Source organism: Pyrgilauda ruficollis, unplaced genomic scaffold (assembly GCF_017590135.1).
Source record: "Pyrgilauda ruficollis isolate IOZ18807 unplaced genomic scaffold, ASM1759013v1 scaffold65, whole genome shotgun sequence".
In the NCBI taxonomy this organism is placed as follows: Eukaryota; Metazoa; Chordata; class Aves; order Passeriformes; family Passeridae; genus Pyrgilauda; species Pyrgilauda ruficollis.
The window spans coordinates 3,282,796-3,306,025 of NW_024528266.1; the positions used below are offsets into that span (position 1 = coordinate 3,282,796).

At 37.4% G+C, this 23,230-nt stretch overlaps 1 protein-coding gene across 6 annotated transcripts in view; it reads left to right on the forward strand.

Moving 5' to 3' along the window:
* The window catches only part of RAP1GDS1 (Rap1 GTPase-GDP dissociation stimulator 1), a 90,751-nt gene that overhangs the window by 61,503 nt on the left and 6,018 nt on the right, over window positions 1–23,230 (forward strand). For 5 of the 6 annotated variants that reach the window (XM_041484294.1, XM_041484296.1, XM_041484295.1 and 2 more), the window contains 9 exons: window positions 3,244–3,390; window positions 11,199–11,327; window positions 13,648–13,773; window positions 16,352–16,495; window positions 16,759–16,890; window positions 17,294–17,428; window positions 19,006–19,131; window positions 20,119–20,258; window positions 22,985–23,111. In XM_041484294.1, the coding sequence (XP_041340228.1) occupies window positions 3,244–3,390; window positions 11,199–11,327; window positions 13,648–13,773; window positions 16,352–16,495; window positions 16,759–16,890; window positions 17,294–17,428; window positions 19,006–19,131; window positions 20,119–20,258; window positions 22,985–23,111 (1,206 nt within the window). The remainder of the gene's footprint in view (window positions 1–3,243; window positions 3,391–11,198; window positions 11,328–13,647; window positions 13,774–16,351; window positions 16,496–16,758; window positions 16,891–17,293; window positions 17,429–19,005; window positions 19,132–20,118; window positions 20,259–22,984; window positions 23,112–23,230) is intronic. The other variant, XM_041484297.1, reaches the window with a different exon arrangement.

Below are 23,230 nucleotides of genomic sequence, written 5' to 3' on the forward strand. Positions count from 1 at the left end.
TTGAGCAACTCAGGATAGAAAAATGGACTGTACTAATTCTTAGAGACAGTTGTGTTGAATTGGGCTAGAGAAAATTGTGAAGTAATAACTCATTCTGTAATAAATCTTACTGTACATTTTACAGGGAAAAAATCTGTCTGGTTTCTTAGATTCTCATTCTGGCATCTTTAGATTGTATTACATGTACTTTAAAAAAGCTATACAGCAGCATTGCCCTTTGTGAGCTGCAGAGAAGCATTTTTAAGCAGAAATGTGAATGCTGTCATTAAACTGTTCAATCACTGTTCTCTTAGGAATAGCAAATGTTTATTTAAAAAGGTCACAGAAAAAAATTCAACACAGCTTCTGGGAGGCTTGGAAGCACATTAAGTGTGGGAGTTCATAGAGCTGCTGAACTGCAAGGTAATAGTTGGATTGAGAACAAGATGCAGCAACGTGCTGTGGGCTTGTTTTGACTGTAAATGATTTGGAGTTTGATGAGTATTCTTGTGTGCAAAATCTGTTCCTTAGCGACAGAGGACTAGTGAGAAGCGAGTTGGTGAAATGCACACGAAGCATTCTGAGTCAGGACTACATTTCCTGCTTGGGGATGCAGCAAAGTGTCACAGCAGTGCTGCCAGTGGGTAGGCAGCACCTTCCTCCTACATCTGGCACAGGATTCTTTGTGGCCCTGCACTAATGAGCTGAGTTAATCCTCTTGGGCAAAGAAGGCAGCACCAGGAGGTCCTAATTATAGCACTCACCCAGGTCTGTTCTTCACTCAGCTGCCTGGGGCAGAGAAGCAGCCATGCAGGGTGAGCTCCAGCATGGGAGAGAGGGAGAGCAACAAACTCAGTTATGGCATCTCCTTTACAAGTCTGCCAGCACATGTAGTCCTGTCAAAGGCTGGCTCTTACAGCCTGCCACCTTCTGAGGTTCATTTGTACCTAACTTTTTGAGTATACCATAAGGCCAGACTTACCTTGGAGTGAGATTTGTTTCTGAATCTTCCTGCTTTTCTTTTGCTGTCTGTACAGCAGAAGCTGGTGATGTGTTTACTTAACAAAAACATTGTGTGGATAAGAGTTTTGTCATGTATTTGAAGTGAGAGACTGTGCAGCAGTTTTTAATAAGCCAGAGATATTTGAATTTAAAGGATACATGACTTAGATTTTTTTGTAAAATATTATCACACCATAATTTTCAGTAGAATTCTGCCAAATTCTGTCCAGGTAAGAAACTTGGCTTGTAACTATTTTTTTTGTGTTTTAACACTTTTTTCCAAACACTCACCAATCTCTACCTTTCTATTGTACTTTGCTTACATATTTTACATGTAGTCCATCAACATCAAGACACAGAGTTGAGCTTGACATGTGATTCTTACCTAAATTTATCATCTTTGTTTGTTGATTTAAGTTGCATGATAGTAATTTGAGGACCACATTCAGTGCATCTGATCGAGAATCAGTGAATCAATTTCATTTTGCATACCTGTTTTGATTCACAGAACAGATGAGTTAAATACAAAATCATGTACTTACATAAATTTTCTAGTAGAAAATACCAGAAGAGGATAAATAAAGCAGAATGCTTGAATTTCCAACCCAAATTACTTTTTATTCTCTGCTGATTTGGTACATGTAAGCACTGAGTCTAAATACCTGTCTATATTGTTTCACTGTATTTTGATGTAGGACTTCCTTTTGTTGCAGCATTAGAGCTATGTTTGTTATGGCATCAAGGATCTTAGAAATTTCTTTTCTGTTTGTCATTTTTTTAATAGTTGTACCTTGACACACAGTCCTACAATGAGTTTAACTGTTTAGTAGATTATAATTTCTCCCTTTTCAAAATGAAATCGACATGCCAGCAGCAAAACAGTTTTTTGACATCCTGATCCTGTCCAAGGTGGAAGCAATCACGGCAGTGAATTTATTCTGCAAAATACTTACTACTTTGGTAATAATTTAAGACCTGCCAAGAATTACCATTCCTTCAGCTCCATTCAGCAAACTTTCTGAAGTCCCTATATGCAACACTTAGAATCCTGGTTTTTATATATAGTATAAGGGGTATATAAAGTTCATGAATAGTATTAACAAGAATTGGAAGATTTAGAAGCTTCTTTTTGCAGAGCTGTGGAACATTTTACAGTGGAAGATCATATTATAAATGTGTACAGCTTTGAGTTTCATGCTGAATATGTTGCAAAATGATGAAAATTTGGTACCTTGACCTGCACATATGATGGAGAGAGAGAGGAGGGATAGTGGAGTGGTGGAATAACAAGGAAAAGAGAAGATTTGCTTTGGGGCTGTGAAGAAATTGAGGAGAGGGCATTTTGTTTTTCTTATATTGCAAAACTTAGATAGTCCCTCCTCCTTCCCCTCCAAGGTTTTGTTTCCATCCAGATTTTCCAGCTGATTCCAGTGGTAGCTCACATGGAAATCTCTCCTTTTGGAAGCTATGGAATTTAGTTTATTGACTGTTGTCTATTGCTTATTGCTTACTGCTGGGGAAGGAAGCAGTATTGATGATTACTGTAATAGAAGGCCTATTTTTCCTTTATTCCTACACTGTTGTGTCAAATCTGATTTGTTCTATAGGAAGAGTTCCATACAAAGATTATGATGTGTTATTTACAACCCTTCAGAACATTGCAGTATTTTATAGATGCAGAGTAAATTTTTCTTTAGCCATACAAAAAGTATCTGATAGTGGTATTAAAGTTCAGCTATAGAAGTGCTGAGAACATGCTGTGTGGCAGACTGAGTGCAAGAACAGTTGCCACTGGGAACTAGCACCTCTCTTTGATTTGTCCATTTTATTCCCCTTTTTGTTTTTAAGTAATCCAAGCAATTTATTTTCTGTATTTCAATTTCTTGATCCGCGTGACAGCAAGAGTAATTTACCTGTGTATGGACTAAGCTGTGTCAAGTGCTCAGAACCTCCCTCTGGCAAAACTCAGTGCATCTTCAAAATATTATTTATCAGCTCTAGCAGCTCTGCCTCAAACACTGAACTTCTTTACAAAGGTATTAGTGCCAGGTGGTTAATCCTTTTTGTTATAGGTGTTTTCACTTTCCTAGCTCTGTTGCACTAAAAATTGGCCCTCAGGCATCTCTCTAGATGAATTTGACAACACTGGAGAAATGGCTTCACTCTGTTTTAAAGCTTCATTTTGTATGATTACTGTTACGTTCGGGATTCGACGGTGGGGTTTGGTTTCATTTTTTTTTAATGTAACTCTTTGTTTTACAGATGAGGGCAGGAACGCAGTTGACCATGCAGGTGGTGCACATATTGTAGTAGACCATTTAAGGTCACTGTGCAGTAAAACAGATCCAGCCAGTGAGAAGCTCTTGACTGTCTTTTGTGGCATGCTGATGAACTATAGCAATGAGAATGGTAAACAACACCGAAAATTTGCTTTATGTCTACCAGGAGAAAAATCCCAGCAAAAAAAGATAAAAAGTTAAAATCATCTGTAGGTTTACATTGTGGATGCTTAACATTAAGTTATTCTGAAGAGATCAGGGAGCTAATTCACATATACAATTTTCTGTTTCAGTAAAATTATGTTCCCAAAAATACTAGATATATTCCTGACACAATTCCATATAACATAAATTGTGTGAAGTTTTAAGATCAGCGTCTGGAATTTAGTTCTTTATCTAAAAGCAAAACATAAAAATGTATCACACAGATTTACAAATGCTAATTAGAAGGCTACACTAAGTCCTCTCTCAAATAGCATCAACATCATAAAACTAATTTGTTGCAGATGTCAGTGTTGTTAATTATTTTAGGATACATATGCCAAACAGTTAATAATTTTTCTCCTTGTGAAATGTATATAAAACCATATGTTACATTGTTTTAAGATAAATAGGGAATCATTTATAGGTATGTTCAACACTGTTCTGTGTCTACAAATTATAAGTTTATGTTCATTATCCCATTAATTGGAGATGTTTAGGGACTGGGACAAAAACATGAGAGTATATTAAATGAGAAACCCTTGACCACTGACAGTAACACAACAGCATTCTACATTAGTAGTACAAACTAGTGCCTAGCTTGCTTCTGCACACAAGTGTTTTAATGTGCCAAAATATATTTACAGCATTCACACATTTTCACGTTTTCAAAATGTGAAGAAAATTGGATACATTAGGAAGGCTACAGAGAAGCTGTTTTCCTGACTTGCAATGGCACAGATTACAAATACAGTTAGTAATTATATCGTTTTCAATCCTGCCCATTTCCTGAATTGCAGTGTTTCATTTTAGGAATAAATATCTTCTTTATTAGTTACTCACCATTTCCTGAGAGATAGCACTTGCTGTAACTCACTTTCCAATCCTATGTCCCCAAAACTTTTCTTCTTTTCAGGATGGTCCACAGGCTTTATTGTATACATTTTTAATCTGCTTTATCATCTCTTCTAGCATAGTTTCCATGTGTGTTTTCTGTGCCATATCTCTGGAGATCTCAGCTCTTTGTGTTACTCATCCAGCTCCAAATATAACTGTTGTATGTGTCTCATCTCTTTCGCTTGTTCTTACATTGAGTTTTTTCCTCCTCTTTTCTTTATATTATCTAAGAATTCTTGTTTACAATACTTCTTCCATTCTTTTCTAGTTCCTTCATTTCATATAGTTTCCAGGAACTGTTTTGCTTGACCACTTTGCATGAGTATCACATTTACTGTATTTCATAGTGTTAACTCACTACTTTTCTTTGTTACAATATTTGGAGCGAATTGATATTCTCACTTCTAAGCTACCAGAATGCTCTGTATTAATTAAGACTAATGAGCATACAGAAGAGTTGGTAGCTCAAGACAGACAAATCCAAAAGCAATGTGTAGAGATATTGTTATCAGTTTTGCTTCAGTGACCAAGCTCCCAGCAGATCTTCTCTAGGAAAACTAATTATGAGATAAATCTCCCAAACAAGCAGCTTCTGAACAGCTTAACTGTTAGGAACATTGAACAAATGACTCATTCCATCTAGTAAGAGAGCTTATTCTGATGCAATCAATAAAGCAGTTTGTGTGGTTCAGTGACAGCTAGGAGGATTCACTAGCTGCTCTCCTCTCTGCTAAAGGACATCTTTCATCTCACACTATTCACAGGAGCCACTGAAGCAGTGTCAGAAGTGAGAAATGCAGGAGTATTCCTTTTGGATCAGGGTGCTCACCAGCCCCGTATTCTACCATCACATCAGGGAGGAGTGCTGGAAGTTGACCAAACCTCCACCTTACCCCACACACTTGGTTGTCTCCTTGAGGAAGGGTTCCTTTTGCAGGAACCCAGCTCATGTTTGGCCCAGCATTCATGGGTAGACTGTGTAAGATTTGTGTCCTCTAGTTTCATTGTGAATTTGCTCACTGACTGGGGCAACCATTGAATTAAACCCCAAATGATATGACAAATCAATATTAAAAGAAAAAAGAAAAGTGATTTAGAGAACTAAATTTTTAGAAGAAAATTTATTGACCATACCTGTAGCATGTGAATGGAGAAATGGGTACTTGACCTGTCTTGCTAGTTTTAAGAGTCATGAGTACAATTGGACCGTAATTGTGAGCTGGTCTAAAAATATCACCTGTGGGCCATTGTGAATTTTCAGGACAGCAGTCAGTGTCAACTAGGAGCCTGAGTCAACCACTTACTTCCATGCATTGCAGCAGCAGGTGAATAATAGTCTGACTAAATCCTTTGCTGACCTGTTAAACATCAAAACTGAGATTGCCCTGACAGTTAATTGTGCTCACAACTTAGTGAATACCATTTTTGGGATTTACTTGCAAAGGTTTGATCCCAGCTACTTACAAAGAAGATAAAAAACTGCATTGGTTTTGTTGAAGGACAAGCAGTAAGAGATTGCAGCCTAGAGTTACAGATTTCTTTGTCCGTAGTTATGGAAACCAAGTGGACAAAAATAAAAGAAAAAATATTAAGTAAGGAGGAAGTGTTTCAGTCTTTGAAACAGCACTTCTGCATTCTCTTTTCATGTTTCTATAATATTTTCCAGCTTGGCATGCTGTGTTAAAAAGTTACAGGTGGGGACTTGGAAGATTTCTTTAACTGCTCTTAATGACTTGCACTCTTTTAATTTGTACTAGCTATCCAGATAAGGACCATTACAGCACAGTTGGTTCTTAGTTGCATCTAATTATCTGTGAACACCCTAGTATTTTCTAATCATCAGCATTTTATGAGCAAAAGAGTATATAAATTGTCTTAGTTGATTCCAAACAGTTTGTCATTCCCCGTCAGCTAATTGCCCTCTTTTTCCAATAGCTACTATTTCATTATTAGTAACTATTAACTGCCTTATTTTTTTAAACATGAGAGACTCAGTCTTGAGTACTTTAAGGGATTTATCACACATGAGTTTTACAAAAGAGGCAACTAAGGAGCAGCTACAAGTAAGACTTCCTTTTCCTAAACAGAGCAAATTAATGGAGCATCTTGTATCTCATCCTGATTCTGGACACTCAGCTTGCAATTGTAACTCCAGTCATAACATTGTTGTCTAAGCTTTAAAAATAAGATTCCTTTTACAACATTCTTGTGTCATCTGCTTGTGTTCAGGAATTATTTTTGCTTACTGTCTCTCAATTCTTTCTTTCCTTCCTTGGTATCTTATCATTTCAGTAGTAGCTACAATTGTTAAGACAACAAACTCAAACTTTGGCATTCCTTGCAGTTCTTTTAAGCTTAAAAAAAAAGTGTTGATATTTAATTGCACTGCTAGAAATTAGAGGGTTTTTTCTGATGGAAAACATCCCTTTGCCTTCAGCCCAGGTTATCTCAACCATCTTGTCATAATTGTATTTTACTACCCAAATTAAATCAGACACAAATAGCTCATCCCTGCTTTCAGTTATTAGCTTCTGTGTAGCCATTTATCTGCTTGAGAGCAAGAAGCAAAGCAGGCTTGGATAAAGAGGGGAAAACTAATAACTAATCTAATAAAACTAACAATCATATGCAAACACTCACGTAAGAGTTAGAAATATGAATGGTTATTCTGAAGATCCCATAATCCTGTGAGGCAAGACTATTTGCAAGTAAATGGGATCAATCCATAAGGTAACAAATTGTCTCTTGAGACCTCTAAAACAAACCAAGAAGGCTTTTTAAAGAAATGCAGAAATTATGGAAGAACTAGGCCAATTGGTTTATTAGATAGTCAAATTGGAGATCAGGAGTTAACTGGATACAGTATGCATGTGTGAAAATATACGTACATTTATATATGTGAGCGTATATATGTAGATAAAAATAATCACCTTTATAGACTGCTGCCTCATTTCATTTCATGGCAAACTTCAGTCTGTCAAGATTGTCTTTCCTTCAGCACCTTCGTAAAATGTGTCATCCTGATGTTAAATCATACAACTGCTGAGCCTTTCTTATTCCCACAAAACTCTTAGCAACTGGAATGAATGTTGGGGTCTGATGTGCACTGCTGACCATCTGCAGAAGTTATGTAAATATACAAGAAATGAAGGGGAGATTTATGGCACCATTATTATGGTCTGACAGCAGTATTTCAGTAATGCTTCCTCCTAAGACTTACCTTTGCTAATTTTCATGCTTGTCATTTTGTTTCATTTACATCACAGCTAGAGATGCCTAGCATGCTCAAGACCTAAATATACCAAATTGCAAAGTAACCTAAAGTACGCAAAAGCAGATAAAAAGTATGTTCCTTACCACAGTGAAATACTCAATACAATCACTTTTATGTTCTGTCATGATTTAACATAGCTGCGGGGATTGCAAGCAGGTTTCTCTAGGGTATGAAATTAAGCCATCAATTTGTGCAAAACTACTTTTCCTTCAGTATTATCATCACAGTTATTGATGGGACACAAATGATGAGTTGTTTTCTGAAATTATTTTCAAAATCATGAATTAGCCTAAATCAGCATTTTTAACTAAAATGCCCCCAATAAAGTTCTCAATTTGGGATATTCTCCTCAGATCTTACTATTTGGAGTTTCCATGTGTGTCACCGAAGGACATGGAGCCATTGAAATTCAAGTTTTAGGTAGGTAATTCTTTGTGCTGGCGCATGTATTGATTGCCTTTTATCTACCTGTATATGCATCTGTACAGCATCACTGTCAGTGCTTTTCACCCCAAAAGAACACACAGACATAGTGCAACACGTGATAGCAGTGTAAATTGTGGTTTTAAGTCATAAATTCAGGAGAGGCATTCAGTTTTTCGTGCTTCCCGCTCTCTGTGCATAAAGTTCTGCTTAGGAAGTGGACAGAAGTGCTGTTTCATCCTGAAACACAACGTTGCCTGGCATCACAGCTTGCTTTAGTCCTGTGTCAGGCAACTGATTGTAGGATGGATGCATGTTTCCCCAAAATGGTCTCCTGATCAAGTAGGGCATTTACACTTCCTGCAGTGAAAGGCCAAGATACACAGTTAGTCCAAGTTACCCAGTCTGAGGTTTTCCTAGGGCAGAGAGAGAACTGCTGGCAGTTCCTCCAGCTGAGACTGAACCACTTAGGTATTTTTAATTTATCTGAACTAAAAAGTGCTGTAGGTCTCCATACCAGTGAGATGCCTCATACTTTTCTCTTAAAATGCTTAATAGACTTTGCTAGAGAAAGAGCCTCCTGCTGGTGATAATGACAGATGTAAATGTCAGGTCCAGAATTTGTAAGGCAAGCCCAGGCTTAAGTATAAACATAGCAAATAGCTGCTGTTTATTAGCAGCCTTTTATTTTCAAAGGTCTTGCTTCCTGTGCAGCTTTGTGACTCACAGGGTTGCCCTTTGTCAAAGGAGAAAATTTATAAGTTTTAAATGAACGCTTACTGCTGTTAAGGCAATGTTTACCTTACTGTCAGTTCTTGTAATGCCATTCTTATCACTGTAGATATTGCCTGTACTCAGGTGCCATCTTTCTACTCTGGGAAAATCAGACTGGTATAGAGTCTGGTATAATACCTGACTTTTGACCCAATACAATTGTTCTTTCTTAGCATATGGGTTTTTTTCATTTTTTTAGTTTAGAAATTCTAGAGGTCCTTTAGTCAGTGCACTCCATGCTCTCTTGAACAATGATATATCTTTCTATCTGACTCTTAAGATTCCTATTTCCTTTCAAAGGTTATGTGGTTTCCCTCCATGATTTTTATATATTTTGTATTAAGAAAGAGACAGAAGAACTAAAAACCTGCTCAAAATGGAGAGTTTGTGCTTCTGATGTTGGAATGAATTCCATAGAGATTGTCTCTTTATCACTTACAGTTGGATAAAGAGATTTTTAGAGTGACTAAAGATATAGTCTAGTAACAAAACAATTTCTTTCCAAATAATTTTCTATGGCATTTGTGGTTTGTGTCTTTGTTCTCCCACTCTCCATGACGACCAGTTTTCCTTCAGAATTCCTACGTGTTTACAGGGGACAATCACAAACCAAGGACAAAAACAGATTATTTACCAGTAACTTGAGTTCTCCTACACAACAATTTTCTCTGTAGAACCATTCCATCTCCCTCTCTCCCCAGGTTTCCTATTGAAAGACAGATTTTTCCAGTCAGTTTGGAATGAAGTAGGAGGGTGTAGTAGTGACTCACACATCTGCCAGAGGTAAAATGGCATTCAATGCATGCGCTAGTACAATTTGTACTTACCTGAAATTTGACAACTTCAACAGCTCTTTGGTGTCTGACATGGCGTTCTCATAAATTTCACTAAAGACCATGAATCTGTGGAAGAGGTAATCCCTCCCCCCAAAAAGGGAAATTCAGTTACTGGTAAGTAATAAAGTTTTATTAAGGATGTCAAGCCATAAGGATTCCTGCTCATCCCCAATAACCTATAATAACCATGCCATTTACTTACTTGGTATACCAAATTCATAATTATTATCAAAGTATTTTATACTGAATACAAATGAGCTAAACATTCTGAAATCTTTCATAATTTTCATTATAGGAAAGTTTCAAAGAGATTTTTGAGAGCATGAGATGATTCTAAATTTACTAAACTTCAGATGTCATATGTTTTTATCTCCCTGTAAAATCTGCAATTTTTTATGGCTCTGAAGCCACAGATATAAGAACTCCAACTGATTTCAGTTGCCTAGAATGAATTCCTTAACAAGAAAACCACACTAAAAAAACTCCAACAATCAAACAAATGAAAAAACAACCAACCAACCAAAAAAAAAAAAAACCAAAAAAAAAAAAAAAAAACCACCCCAGAATTCCCCAGTAGGACTTCACCAAAAGCTAAATTAAGTAATACAATTCTCTTGACATCACTGGGCTTTGGAACCTTTTCTTTTGAGTCTGTAACATGTAAACATAGTTGAAGTGCTTTAGAAACAAAGGAAAAAAAGATGCTTAGGAAAATTACTAAACAACATCTGGTGTGTTTATGTCTGCTTCATTCTATTCAACTGTGAAACAATGTTTTTCTTCTTTGCTATGTTATAGGTAAAATGTGTAAGAGGAAATACTGTTATAAATAATCTTTTAAACCAATCATGTTTCTGCCTAACCATCAAAGCATCTTTCTATTTGCAGACACCTAGGAGCAATACTTTTCTTACTTGTAAATACTATAAACTTTCATCCTATGCAAGAAATTATCAGAATGGCTTCTAAGGACTTTTCTTAAACCTTCCATTTTTTGTCTTTATTAAACTTTCTTTTTTTCTCAAGCTCTTCATAATCTACATTGTGACTTCCTGTGTTTATAAAACTTTTCATGTTTATTTCAGTGCCAGTTTATATTCATTCTAATTTTAATTTTCCAGTTTTGGTCTTTAATTTTAGAAAGAGTATATAGAAAAAGCTCTCAGATAAATCACTGTTTCATTGACCTAGGTCAGGTCAATTTCAGTCAGCTAGTCTCAGTGAACCCAGAATCAAACCTGACATTTATTAGGAACCTGATAACCACAAAATTGTCAGTAGCTGCATAATTCACTATACCCTATGAACAGATCAGGAAGGAATATTTCTGGAAGTACATTCCATTGCCAGGGACAAGAATTATGAGTTTGTATCTCAAATCTGAACCAAATCCTAGTCTGAAGAGTAGAGGAGTCAGGCAATTTAATGCTGCTTAGCCTAGAAGTTGCTTTGTGTGAAAAATGCTTTTTTGGTTAAACGAACAGTACTATGAAGAGAAATGCTAACTCACTGTTGTACTCTCTTTTTATGTAGATACCTTGCAGTCACAGCTTATCAATATGGGTGTTATTCCTACATTAGTGAAATTGTTGGGCATTCACTGCCAAAATGCAGCTCTGACAGAAATGTGCCTTGTTGCATTTGGCAATTTAGCAGAACTCGGTAAGTCCACAATACTAATCTCAAATTTACATCCAGTTTTCTTAATGTTATGTCTTAGTTAAAGACTAACAAAAGCTCGTTCAAGTCCTTTTGAATCCTTTTCAAGTACATTCAACAATAATAGACATGTAATTTTTGCTTATTTTCTCTAGAATATGTAGTTGTCTCTTTTTTTCCCCCTTCAGTAACTGAAATTTATTTCGGTACTTAATTCAACCTTATGTTTTATGTTACTGTGCTTCAGTGCAACTAAGCACATTTTAAATCATCTAAACAGTATTTCCATAGCACTGCTACCAAATGTGAATTATTTATTAATAATATAAATATTGTATTCTGGTGTAGCTCCACAAAGTTTTATCGAGACTACATTTGGGTCATGAAAATCTCTGAATGAAACTGAGACAGGCACAGTTCATTAATCTGCATATACATTATTATTTTAGGTGCAGGATTTTAATATATTCTAGTCTAAATACCTCCTGTAAATCATGGATAGATGTTAATTTTAGTTATAACTTCATTTAAATTGAAGTTTGTGGCCCTGCTTTGATCTGATGTCTTTGCAAGCACATCAGTTTTCATTGGAATTCAACCATGTGTAAATAAATGGGTTGTTAAGGCCTGTGTTTTATTAACATTTGTGGTCTATATTTTTCTTTTGCTAACATATTTGGGGAAATTCTAGTTTTATGAGTTGAGGTTTTTTTACACTGGAGTAAATAATACGTAGCACTTGCAATGTCATCTAAGAACATTCAGCAGTTCAAAATATGAAAAATGTATCTCTGAGTTTGTAGTACTTGGTGGTCTGAGTTCACAGATTTCAAGGCCAGAGAAAGTATTGTGTTAGCTAGTTTAGTTTGATCATACACATAATAAATTTATTTACAGCAGGCAATTCTTTATAACAAATCAACAGCAGAAAAAGCCATCAAGGTAGCACTAAAGAAATTAACAAATCAGAGGTCTGCAGGATGGACACTGTACTCTGTCTGCACAGCAGAAAGTGTAAGAGTCATACACTGAAAGTTCTAGTGCTTAAATGCAACCAAATCCATAATGATATTAAATATAATAAATGATAGACTCACTGAGAATTTTCTTTCCCTCTTTGGAAAGATGCAGCTCTGTCTTGTTGAGTAATGAGAACCATGGGAAAGAAACTTTATAGCAGCTGCTTCCCTTCCAGTTCTACACATTGAAAAGGTGTTTGTTTCCTAAGACTGACACAAAATAAATTTACTTTGTAATACTTTATTCTCCCTTAAGAAATAGTCAATCACATTGTGACTGTATTATTTTATTTTTGCCTTATAACTTCAGGGAATTTTTTAGGTGAGGTTATAATTTTTCATCACTTACGAGACAACAGCCTTGCACAAATCCCTTGAAAAGCATTATATGACTCTAATTCTGTGTCAAAGCAGGGCACAAACCAGTGATGGATCTGCTAAAATGCTGGAAAGATCAAAAATCCACATAGAATATACTATGCAACCATGCACAGCGAGAGAAAATTATGAGATGTGCACAAAAGTGTCTAGGATTGCAGTTCATGCTTTTCCCAAGTCCTTGGGGTCAGTTCTACAGTAAAGTAATCCCTAAGCATTCATCAGAGCAATAGCAAAGGTGCTGGAAGGTTTGCTGGCTACAGATGGCCCTCAGGAGGTGGCAACTGGAGAATGCAGAACACCAGCCCTACCACCTGCATCCCTTGTAATACTGCCAGTGAGGAGGAATATGATACAGGCAATGGAATAAGAGGTGCTTTTGTTGAATGTACATTTGAAGATCTGCTGGCTAATCTGTTAGGAGCCTCGCCCATCTGTAAAGCTGCTTTATGCTGTATCTGTGCGGTATGAGATGGTCCAGCAACAGCCACACACAGGTTTCAAAAGAAATGTCACCATCATGAGACCATGTAAATATTAAACCATTTGGTGCAAATCTTCATCTCTCCCATAGAAGATGCAGCATATAACCTGCTCTTCTTTCTATTAAGGTGAGGGAAATCAAAGACTTCTTTTTGTACTGTTACTGTTTCTATAGCTAGCTTATATTTTGGTGCACAAAACCAGACCAAACAGCCTTGAATCATGTATTTATATATTTTTAACAGCCTTAACCATAATTAATTTAAAGTGTTAAAAATTTATCCTTTCATTTTGTGACAAGCACGAGTCTATTGCTCTTGTCTGCGTAGAGCTGTTAGTCATCTTACTGAATAAACCTGGTAACAAAGAGAAAAAGGAGTTCTCCTTTCATATGTGCTTTGTTTACTTTATACTGTTTTACTTTATCTCCTTTTGCTTCACAGAGTCAAGTAAGGAGCAGTTTGCCTACACAAACATTGCTGAAGAGCTTGTGAAACTGTTCAAGAAGCAAATAGAGCATGATAAAAAAGAGATGATTTTTGAAGTTTTGGCCCCCCTGGCAGAAAATGGTGAGAATTTTTTTTTCTTACTCTATCTTTTACTCATTCCCTTATGTGTATTTTTTATTTCAATATATCAATATGTTCTTCAGGCACTAAATGCAGAGTAATGAGCTGTCTCCTTCCAAAGCCACCACAGCTGATTCTTGTGACTGTAGTGTCATGAAAAGTGAATGGGTCTTAATTGTTGAGCATATGACAGGAGCCAGCACATTGTTGATGCTAATTCCATCACTGATTCACTTTGTATACAATTGTGTTATATTTTATTGCCCTGTGCCCACAGTGGGAATATCAAAAGCTGCTTTTTAAAGAGCTTCACAACATTTGTCTGCAAACATTGGCTCAAGTGTTCATAGACCATTGGAGCACCAGGACATAATTTCGCGGAATTGCAGAGCCACTGGCAGTTCCATTTCCTATAACCTTTTTTTTTCCAGGGGCATGTCAATTGCAGAGCTAAGGGCTGGACACTCTGCCCTTACTGTTCATTGAGAGATCATATGAATTTAATTTGGGTGTTTGGTGGCGTATCTTACATAGCCCCAGGCAGCCCCTGGGAGTTTGACTCACTGCTCAAGCCAGAGCAGGAATTGATGTGCACCCCTGATCATCCCTGCAGGATGTTCCTCCAGAGGAACAAAGGATCAGACAAAGGTTGCTTGTACAATGTATCATCTGCCCTTAATGGAAATAAAGAAATGAGTTAACAGGTGGAGCTGGACCGATGTGGGAAGCAGTTCTGTGTAGGGAAGACATCACAGTATTTGATGGCTCTCTAACCGTGTTTTACCCACTTCAGCATTAAAGCTTTTTTTAATTGAATAGATTGTTAGATAGAACTGCAAACTCAGATTTATGTTTCATCCTATTCTATTGTGCATGCACACTCTGCGTGTGTCTGTTTTACAATATGTAAGTCAGGATAAACTTTCGCTTCAATTTAAAAAGGTATTTTGACTTTTATTTTAAGTGGCATGGAAAAGCAATTCCTTTTTTCAGCTCTAAAAAGGCACATCTTTTCCAAAATATATAATTTATTATATAATAATTTAAAATCTGCTGTAAGATAGCTCCATCCTCAGAATGACATAAAACAGGGTTGAACTTTTTGTGTGTTTGATATATGTCAGTTCAAATGCTTAATTTTTCTTAAGAGTATGGTTTTTAGTTGCTATAAGATTTGAGAAATTCATTGCTGCTGACCCTAACTCAGATGCTCAGATGTTGAGAGGCAGTCAGAAAAACATTTCCACTGTGGATTCAAGGCATACTTTAATGAGTTCACTTTGCTGGTACTGTTTAGGTGCTTTTGATTGTAGATAATTAGCAATAGGTCAGAAGGGAAAAACATCTCAATGAAGTATTTGCAGAGTCTGGATTTTGGTGGTTGGGGTGTTTTAAGGCTTTTTTTTCTAATTTACTTGTTGATTAAGCATGCTGGTGTAGCAATTTTAATTTCAAATCACAGAACATCTGCAACCCTCTATTCTATAGCTAAGGGAATTCTCTGTTTTTAAAAGCACCTCAGTGCAAAAGAGCCTATTTAAAAAAAATCCCAACTGGAGATTTTGCATTTCCTTACGAAGTTCATGAGAAGGTCAGCCGCTCTTAAAGGAACAATGAATTTCACTGAGGCAAAAAGCCTAGTGACACCAGGAAACTGAGAGTCAGACACATCCTTTACCAGAGGTAGAACACACTTCCTCTCCCAAGTGTGGCTTGTAAACTGTATGAAAAAAATATTTCCAAATCCCTGGCCTAAAAATATTTTAACTTGGGTTGAACACCTTTTTGTAAAAATACCATTTCATGTAGAAAACCAAGAGAAATCTATTTCTTTGGCACACTTCTGCAGAGTTTTGTGACTGTTTTTCAAAATCAGCCTGCAAAAACTACCAGAATCACTTCCATATATGAAGAGACCTAGCATAGCATAAGACAGTCTGCCATTCCCTCTTAACAGAAAGGGAGTTTAGGCATGTAGGTTCCAAGGGAAATATCTGTTAAATATTTTGTTATTTTAGAAACAAGGGAAAAAATATTATTCCCAGATTCTATGTCACCTGAAATAAAAAATGTATTACCTTCTCAAGCCTTGTTTTGAATGACAACTAAGAAATAGTTTGCCTCATCAGTTTCCAGAAGAAACTTCTCTGCCAACCGAACCTTTTGGATTTGGCCTTTCTGCACTCTTCCTGGAGCCCTTTCATCAAATGGCAGACATACTGTCTGTCTTTGGAAAGCATGAGCACAGCACAGTCCTTAGGAGTCTGCTGTGCCATGACTGAGATGCCAGAAGTTTGCTGTAGAGAAATATCCTCATTTTTAGAAGTGAAGAGCTCCATACACCTTCAGCTTATGACTGTGCTCTAAAGGCAGTCCAGAGCCAGGGAGAGCCTGTTAGATGAATAATAACAGAAGCTGGCCATAAGAATTTCAAATAAAGAACTTGTGGTTTTATGTACACAAGTTGTCAGTGAAAACACCGACATCACTGTTTCTTACAGCCTGTCTTGCATATGTGTGTAGGATAGATGCATTTAAAATCCTGATTCCGACTCCTATTATCCATGCTATTTTCCAGATGTCATTAAACTGCAGCTGGTTGAAGCAGGTTTGGTGGAGTGCTTACTTGAGATCGTCCAGAAGACTGTGGACAGTGATAAAGAGGATGATATTGCAGAGCTTAAAACAGCTTCTGATCTTATGGTTCTGTTATTGCTTGGAGGTAAGGATGGGCTGTCACTATGTTCTGCAAAGCAACAGCAGATACTTGTAATGCTGTTTGGCTGCTGAATTTCACTGTTTATTAATTTTCTAAATAACCTAGATGACCTGCTACTCACGAGGCAAACTTTTAACAGGTCAGATTTTGTCCCTCATTGCAGGACTGGACTAATTGTAGTGGAACCAGCAGAGCTTCACAGATATAAAGAGAAGTTTCCCTAACAAACACTTTGGCTTGCTGACTCTCTGTGCTTTTTACCCCAGATGAATCCATGCAAAAGTTATTTGAAGGAGGAAAAGGCAGTGTGTTCCAAAGAGTACTTTCATGGATTCCTTCCAATAGTCATCAGCTACAGCTTGCAGGAGCTCTGGCTATTGCAAATTTTGCCAGAAATGGTAAGAACATGCCATAATAGCTTATGTAAATTTATGTGTTCCCCTTTATCATGGTGTCTGTACAGCTGCAAATAAGAACTGTGTTGCAGTAAAGCTGCCGTTGAGTTACACAGTAACATGACTAGTTTTAACCTTTACAATCCTCAAAAGCATTAAACCTACTTTAAAATATTATTTTGCATTTGTAGAGGGGTATAGGGGATTTCTGCCTTCTTCAGTATTTCTTCTATCACTTTTGTAAGTTTGTCATGAGCACTGCAATTCTCACAGATGATGGTGGTCAAATTCTCAACAATGAAATCGAAAAAGGACCAAGGAAACAACCCTTCTATTCATAAGAAGCTATTGTAGTAATCTTAGTAATAATCTTCCCTTCACAAATGACTTGTTACATCTCGCACAGACGGAAACTGCATCCATATGGTGGATAATGGCATAGTTCAAAAGCTGATGGATCTGCTAGACAGACATGTGGAGGATGGAAATGTAACTGTGCAGCACGCTGCACTGAGTGCTCTCAGAAACCTGGCTATTCCTGGTAAGCCTCTCTTTGCATTGCTAACCACCCAAAGGTGAAATTCTGTTCTCCCACTGTACCCCCCAGGGAATGTGGGTGGGAGCACTGACTGACAGTCTTAGAGGCAGGTCAAACTGCTGCTTTTCATTCTGACCCATCACTGCTTTTGCGTCTGTTGCACAGCAGTTCAGACAAGCAGTTCTGAATACATGACAGGCATGGTGACTGTCCCTTGCCATTTTGATCACACAGTATCCCCCACCAAAGAAAGGGCAGCCTTGTAATTGGCGAGGAGCTGAGGAGGCCTTGAATATGATTCCTCAACACTTTTTGTCCAGAGCACTGCATATTTATTTTTCTTTCTGCTTGCTTCATTTGCAATCTGTCTCACAGCTGAGGCTCCCCACCAGAGAACAGTACCCACTTTGTTAAAACACTGCATCTTACTTAAGACACTGAAAATTGCTAAATTATATATAGAGCTGGAGGTAGACTGACAGAATAGCCAGCCTATTGCAGTTAGTTACTGTGTGTTGGCAGTAAGCTGAATGCTAATTTTGTCGTTTACAGTAACTTAATTTGTGTGAGTTTTGATTACCCAAGCATAAAGGTAGAGCACGCACACAACACAACAAAGCAAATCCGTAACACTTGCATATGGTTTCTTGTGCCAAGCCAAAAATAAGTCTTTCATCCATATAACCTTATTTTACTATTTTTGGTTTTTACAAATCATAACTTTTAGAAATGATCACGCATACATAACTAAACCCACTGAGATTTAGCAGTATTCCATTTGCTTACCTTTCTCAGGTGAGTCATTCTTTTCACTTCCATCAGTCAGCTTTCCTGTAGCCTATGCTGAAGGATGTCTGCCAGAGACCTACATAACCATCCCTGTACATTGTTAGAAAGAAACGAACAAGTAATAACTGACCTCAGTGATGAGCTCTGTGTCAAAACACTATTTCAAATACCTAATAAGTATTTTTTTCCAAGTACACTATGGGGCAAGGTTTGCACCTTAAATGCATTTCAGAGAGTTATGTGAAAGTGGAGAACATAGACTAGTGGAGGGGATGAAAGAGAGGTTGGAGAGGGGAAGAAGGCAACAAAAGACAACTGATTCCAGCATGTCAGGCCAGCATGTTATTTGTATGAAGCATTGGAACTGGGTGAGAGGTTATTCTGCTAATTGGATGGTTTAGTTCCTTTGCCTATGAGAAACAGAAGAGTGTGGTTGGGACTCAGAGAAGTTTCCTCATATTTGGGGGGGCAAGTATTAGCGCCTGGGCTTCTACCTGATGGATTTTGTGGAAGATGCCTTTCCTACACCAAAGGGAGGAGTCTACTCCTTCAGTGGTGCTCAAGCTGAATACAGAAATCTAGATGTGCATGCTAGGAAAAAGCACTTAATTTCACAGGAACCATGACATTTCTCCACAACACAGTATCACCAGTGCACACTGTTCCTGAAGTCTGTGCTCACAACCTCTTTTTCAAACCACATCTGAAAATGTGCTTCAAGACCAGCTCTGAAATAAACTGCATCTTCCAGAAATGTTTTTGAGATCAATCCCTGTTCTTTATTCATGCAGTCGTAAATAAGGCTAAGATGCTATCAGCTGGCGTTGCAGAAGCTGTATTGAAATTTCTCAGATCGGAGATGCCCCCCGTTCAGTTCAAGCTGCTGGGAACATTAAGAATGTTAATAGATGCACAAGGTAAAAATAAACTGTTCTCTATGTTAAGTGATTCTCTTTGGTTCAGTCTGTGATACGCTGCCAAGATTCTTAGAGAAGCAGAGTTTTTCTAAATTTCATTCCTGAAGTCATGGAATAAATCTAATACATATGCAAAAGGAGAGGAATATGGGTTGATTTTTTTTTCAGAACTGCTAAACTGACTACCAGGGACCCTCCAAATAGGTGTCAAACGCTTATTTATTTTTGAACTTCTTTACACTGTCACATTACAAGTGTGTATTGAGGTGTGAGTGTTTTGAGCTACCACTCCTGTTTTGCTGTTCACTTACTGTATTCCCTGGCTGTACCTCGGTCCTTGGAACAGGATAATACTCTATTAATTGATAGACTGCAATTCCAAAATGAAAAAGCACCTTTTAGTTACCAGCTTGTTCCAGGATGAGGATTTATAAAATCAGAAGTCTGCTAAAACCCAGAAATAGTTCATGTGGTAAATAAGCTGTGTATTTATTTTTGACTCAGTCCTACAGATTTTTTCAAAAGATCCATTCTAGTTCTGGCAAAGCTATTGGATGTGAAATAGACATTTTTTGACGAAACTTACGTGACTTACAGTCTATCAAACCTGATCTAACTGACCACAGTGCTCCCTTCTGGCAGCAGTCCCTCCTGGTTTTTAATTCTTGAGCTGGCTCACAGCTCAGCTGCGGGTGTGATATCACCTGTATTTTCCCTGCTCTTCATCAGTGCACAAGCTTCATTAACCGGGCTGATAAATTGTTTCAAAAACTGGATTATGAATGTTTTACTGGATTTTTTTTTTATTTCTTTTAATTTTGACTGGCTTTACTTGCTTCAATGCAACCTAGACTTTTCCCACTGGTAGTACAGGCTAGTGCAGTTCTTCTAACACCTCCAAGTTAGTAACTTTCAGCTTGTTTTTCTAGCACTTGCTTAAAAAAGTGACAACCTTTTTGTTGTGTTGTTGGCTCCGGCATCATGTAGCAGAAGCAGCTGAACAGCTGGGCAAAAACGTAAAACTGGTGGAACGATTGGTGGAGTGGTGTGAAGCCAAGGATCACGCAGGTGTGATGGGAGAGTCCAACAGACTACTTTCTGCACTTATACGACACAGCAAATCAAAAGTAAGTTAGTGGAGAAAAAGGTCAGCTTGTCAGAACCAAGTTACCTGTGCACTTGCTGTTGGTAACCAACCCTCCACCTTGCAATCCTTCCAGCGAGCCAGCTTGGGTATTAATATGTTACATCTCCTCTGCCCAAGGCTTGACTCTTGCTTATTTTAAATGTATCCTGCAGAAGTTCAGCATGCTGTATTCTCTATGTTTTAATGGTGCTCTATATGAGGAATCAGTGAACTCAGTTGTTAGGATCTTGCTATGTATTTATATAAAACTGAGATCCAGAAATAGTCTGTCTCCCTACTCCTCATACAGCATATTTCAGAGTTTTAAGATTCTGATGGATCATTAGAAATGATAATTTATTCCAAATTCTAACAAAAGCTTGCTTGTATATGGCAAAAAGTATAACATTAGGAAAAATTCATCTGTCCCTCCCATCACCTTCACATCAATCAAATATCTTTACCTAAGCAGTCCCAAGTCCCTCATTCTTGCTCAGCTGATTATTAGACAAAGCAGCCTTATAAAGGACAAACACATCTCTGGAGACAGGCTATTTCAGGCTCAGACTTCCTTTAGCATGTTCACTGATATGAACACAGGCTGCATTACTGAACTTAAATAGCAAGTGTGATTTGGAGAGCTCGGACTGTAACAGTGACCTCTTCATTCATCCATGGCATTTATGAAGTGAAAAATATAGAAGGGGCCTGTTGTGTACTGAGTGTCTCCAAGAACAAATCAGCAGGCCTCACAGGGATTTAAATCTTTGCTGATTACTAATATCACTGTCTCTGTCTAATACCCTTTCTCCATTTTATGTTCAGCCTCTAAAACTGATCAGGGTTCATTTTTCTGGTTCTCACTTCTTTTGCCTCCCTCCCCAAAGTCCCCAACATGTATGCGTGGATGGCAAACACCACCACAGATGTGAAACATAAAAAATATTCTCTATAGGACAACAGAATTCAATTCTAAATATGGAGACACTACTGATGACATCAAATAGATATTAAGTCAGAAATTAACAGCATTATCACAGCTGAATTAATTTTTGTGGGGTGCATGTACTCACAGAGGAAATTTGACATTAAGAGGATAACAGCTGAGAGGGCGGGGTTTTTTAAGCTTTTGCTGCCCTCTAGGTTTGAATATGAGTACAGCTGTATGGTTCTTAACAACATCAGATTCGAATTGGACTTTTAATTTTAAATGCTTTGGGGTAATATTTACAAAGGCAACAGCCAGTTTTAGTCATTCTACAAAGCTGGAGTAGGTACCTGTGATTTCAGCCACACTAGCACCAAACCTGATGGCAGTCATCTATTCGGTACTGCCTTTTAAAGGGTGAGGTTCAGCTACAATATAAAAAATTTTGGTGTCGAAGATGCTGATTGGTTCTTAAGACTTATATACCCAAAATTCCACACCAATTCAAGTAGAACTTAGCAGTCCCAGATTGTCTCAGTCTGAAAACTACTTTGAAGTGCTGGTTTTTGGTTTTTTGGGTTTTTTTTTTTTTTTTTTTTTTTGAGGTTGGGATTAAAGGTATTTAAGATGGTATTTTGTGTTTAGGTTTAGATGTTTGGGGTTTTTTATTTATGTTAAGGTCGCACAGTAGGGGGACTATACATCTCACTATTTTGGCTTGTGGCTGGTATAAGAAAGGGGATGTGTTTTAAATGGAAATTTAAGATACAGATGAAAAATTTAAATCGTATTCTTGTTTCAAGAAATAAATGCTACTTCAAACCTTTGTGCTCTCACAGAATAAAAATAATAAAAAACAATCCATATTTCCTTGAACAGTTTCCTTTCAGTGTGCCAAGTAACCTGACTTTTCAGGCAAACAATTTGCAAGTATTTTTGGGATATAAGATGGTGAAAATATGAGGTGCACAACCACTTGTGAAATTATAACTAACACCTGTATAGTATTAGTCTACTATAATCTTTATCTCTTGTCACGTAAGTTGGACTTGAAAAAATTTTGGACTTGAAAACAGAATCCCAGCTGTGTATTTTTATCTATTTTAGACACATTTAACCCAGTTAAGTAACATTTTAAGTTCCTAGATATTGGGCAGCAGTACTGCACAACAGTTCATTTGAACAGCTGGCTTTAGAATAGAAACCAACACATTGGTGTCCCATACATACCTTTTCCTTACCTCCTTTGTATTTGAAGAAAAATTCCATATTAAGATACCACTGCTCCTTTTCCTGTCTTATGTCTAAACAGCTTTTGAAGTACACCATTTCTGTTACATAGTAAGGTGTCATATTTGTAATCTCACCTCTCTGAACATTTTGAAGAAACTGAAAATTCGTGGAGAGAGATGAAGCATTTAATAACTATTATGACTAGGTTTGTGTGTTTCCTTACCCCAAGTATATAGTTTGTTGGATACTTCGAACCCCTAATTATTTGATGATTGATGGCACAGCGTGAGAACTTGAGTTACACCATAGAACCTGGAAAAGAGTTCATTATGTGTGTCTTAACATAGTTATGGGGTCACCTGCCTTGATTAACACCCTGTACCTTACAATTGCAGAGCAGTAACAGATAATACATAGGCCTGCATATTGATGTATAAAGTGATTCTATGTGCACAAAGCCAAGAGTACCCTTACCCAAAGATAACACAGCCTCCCTGACAGTTCCCTTATTTAATACAGTTTGCATGCAATGCAGAATTTTGTCATCTTTGCATTATTTATTTTAGGATGTAATTAGGACCATTGTACAGAGTGGTGGAATCAAGCATTTAGTAACCATGGCGACCAGCGAACACGTAATAATGCAAAACGAAGCTCTCGTTGCACTGGCATTGATAGCGGCTCTAGAGTTAGGTGAGTATTCCAGGAGTTCATTCCATCTGTTTCCTTTCCAGTCTGTGCCCAAGAGAAGCCATGGAGGGAGAATGCAATGTAGAATAACCTCCTCCTTCCACCTGCCTTTCAGTATTTCT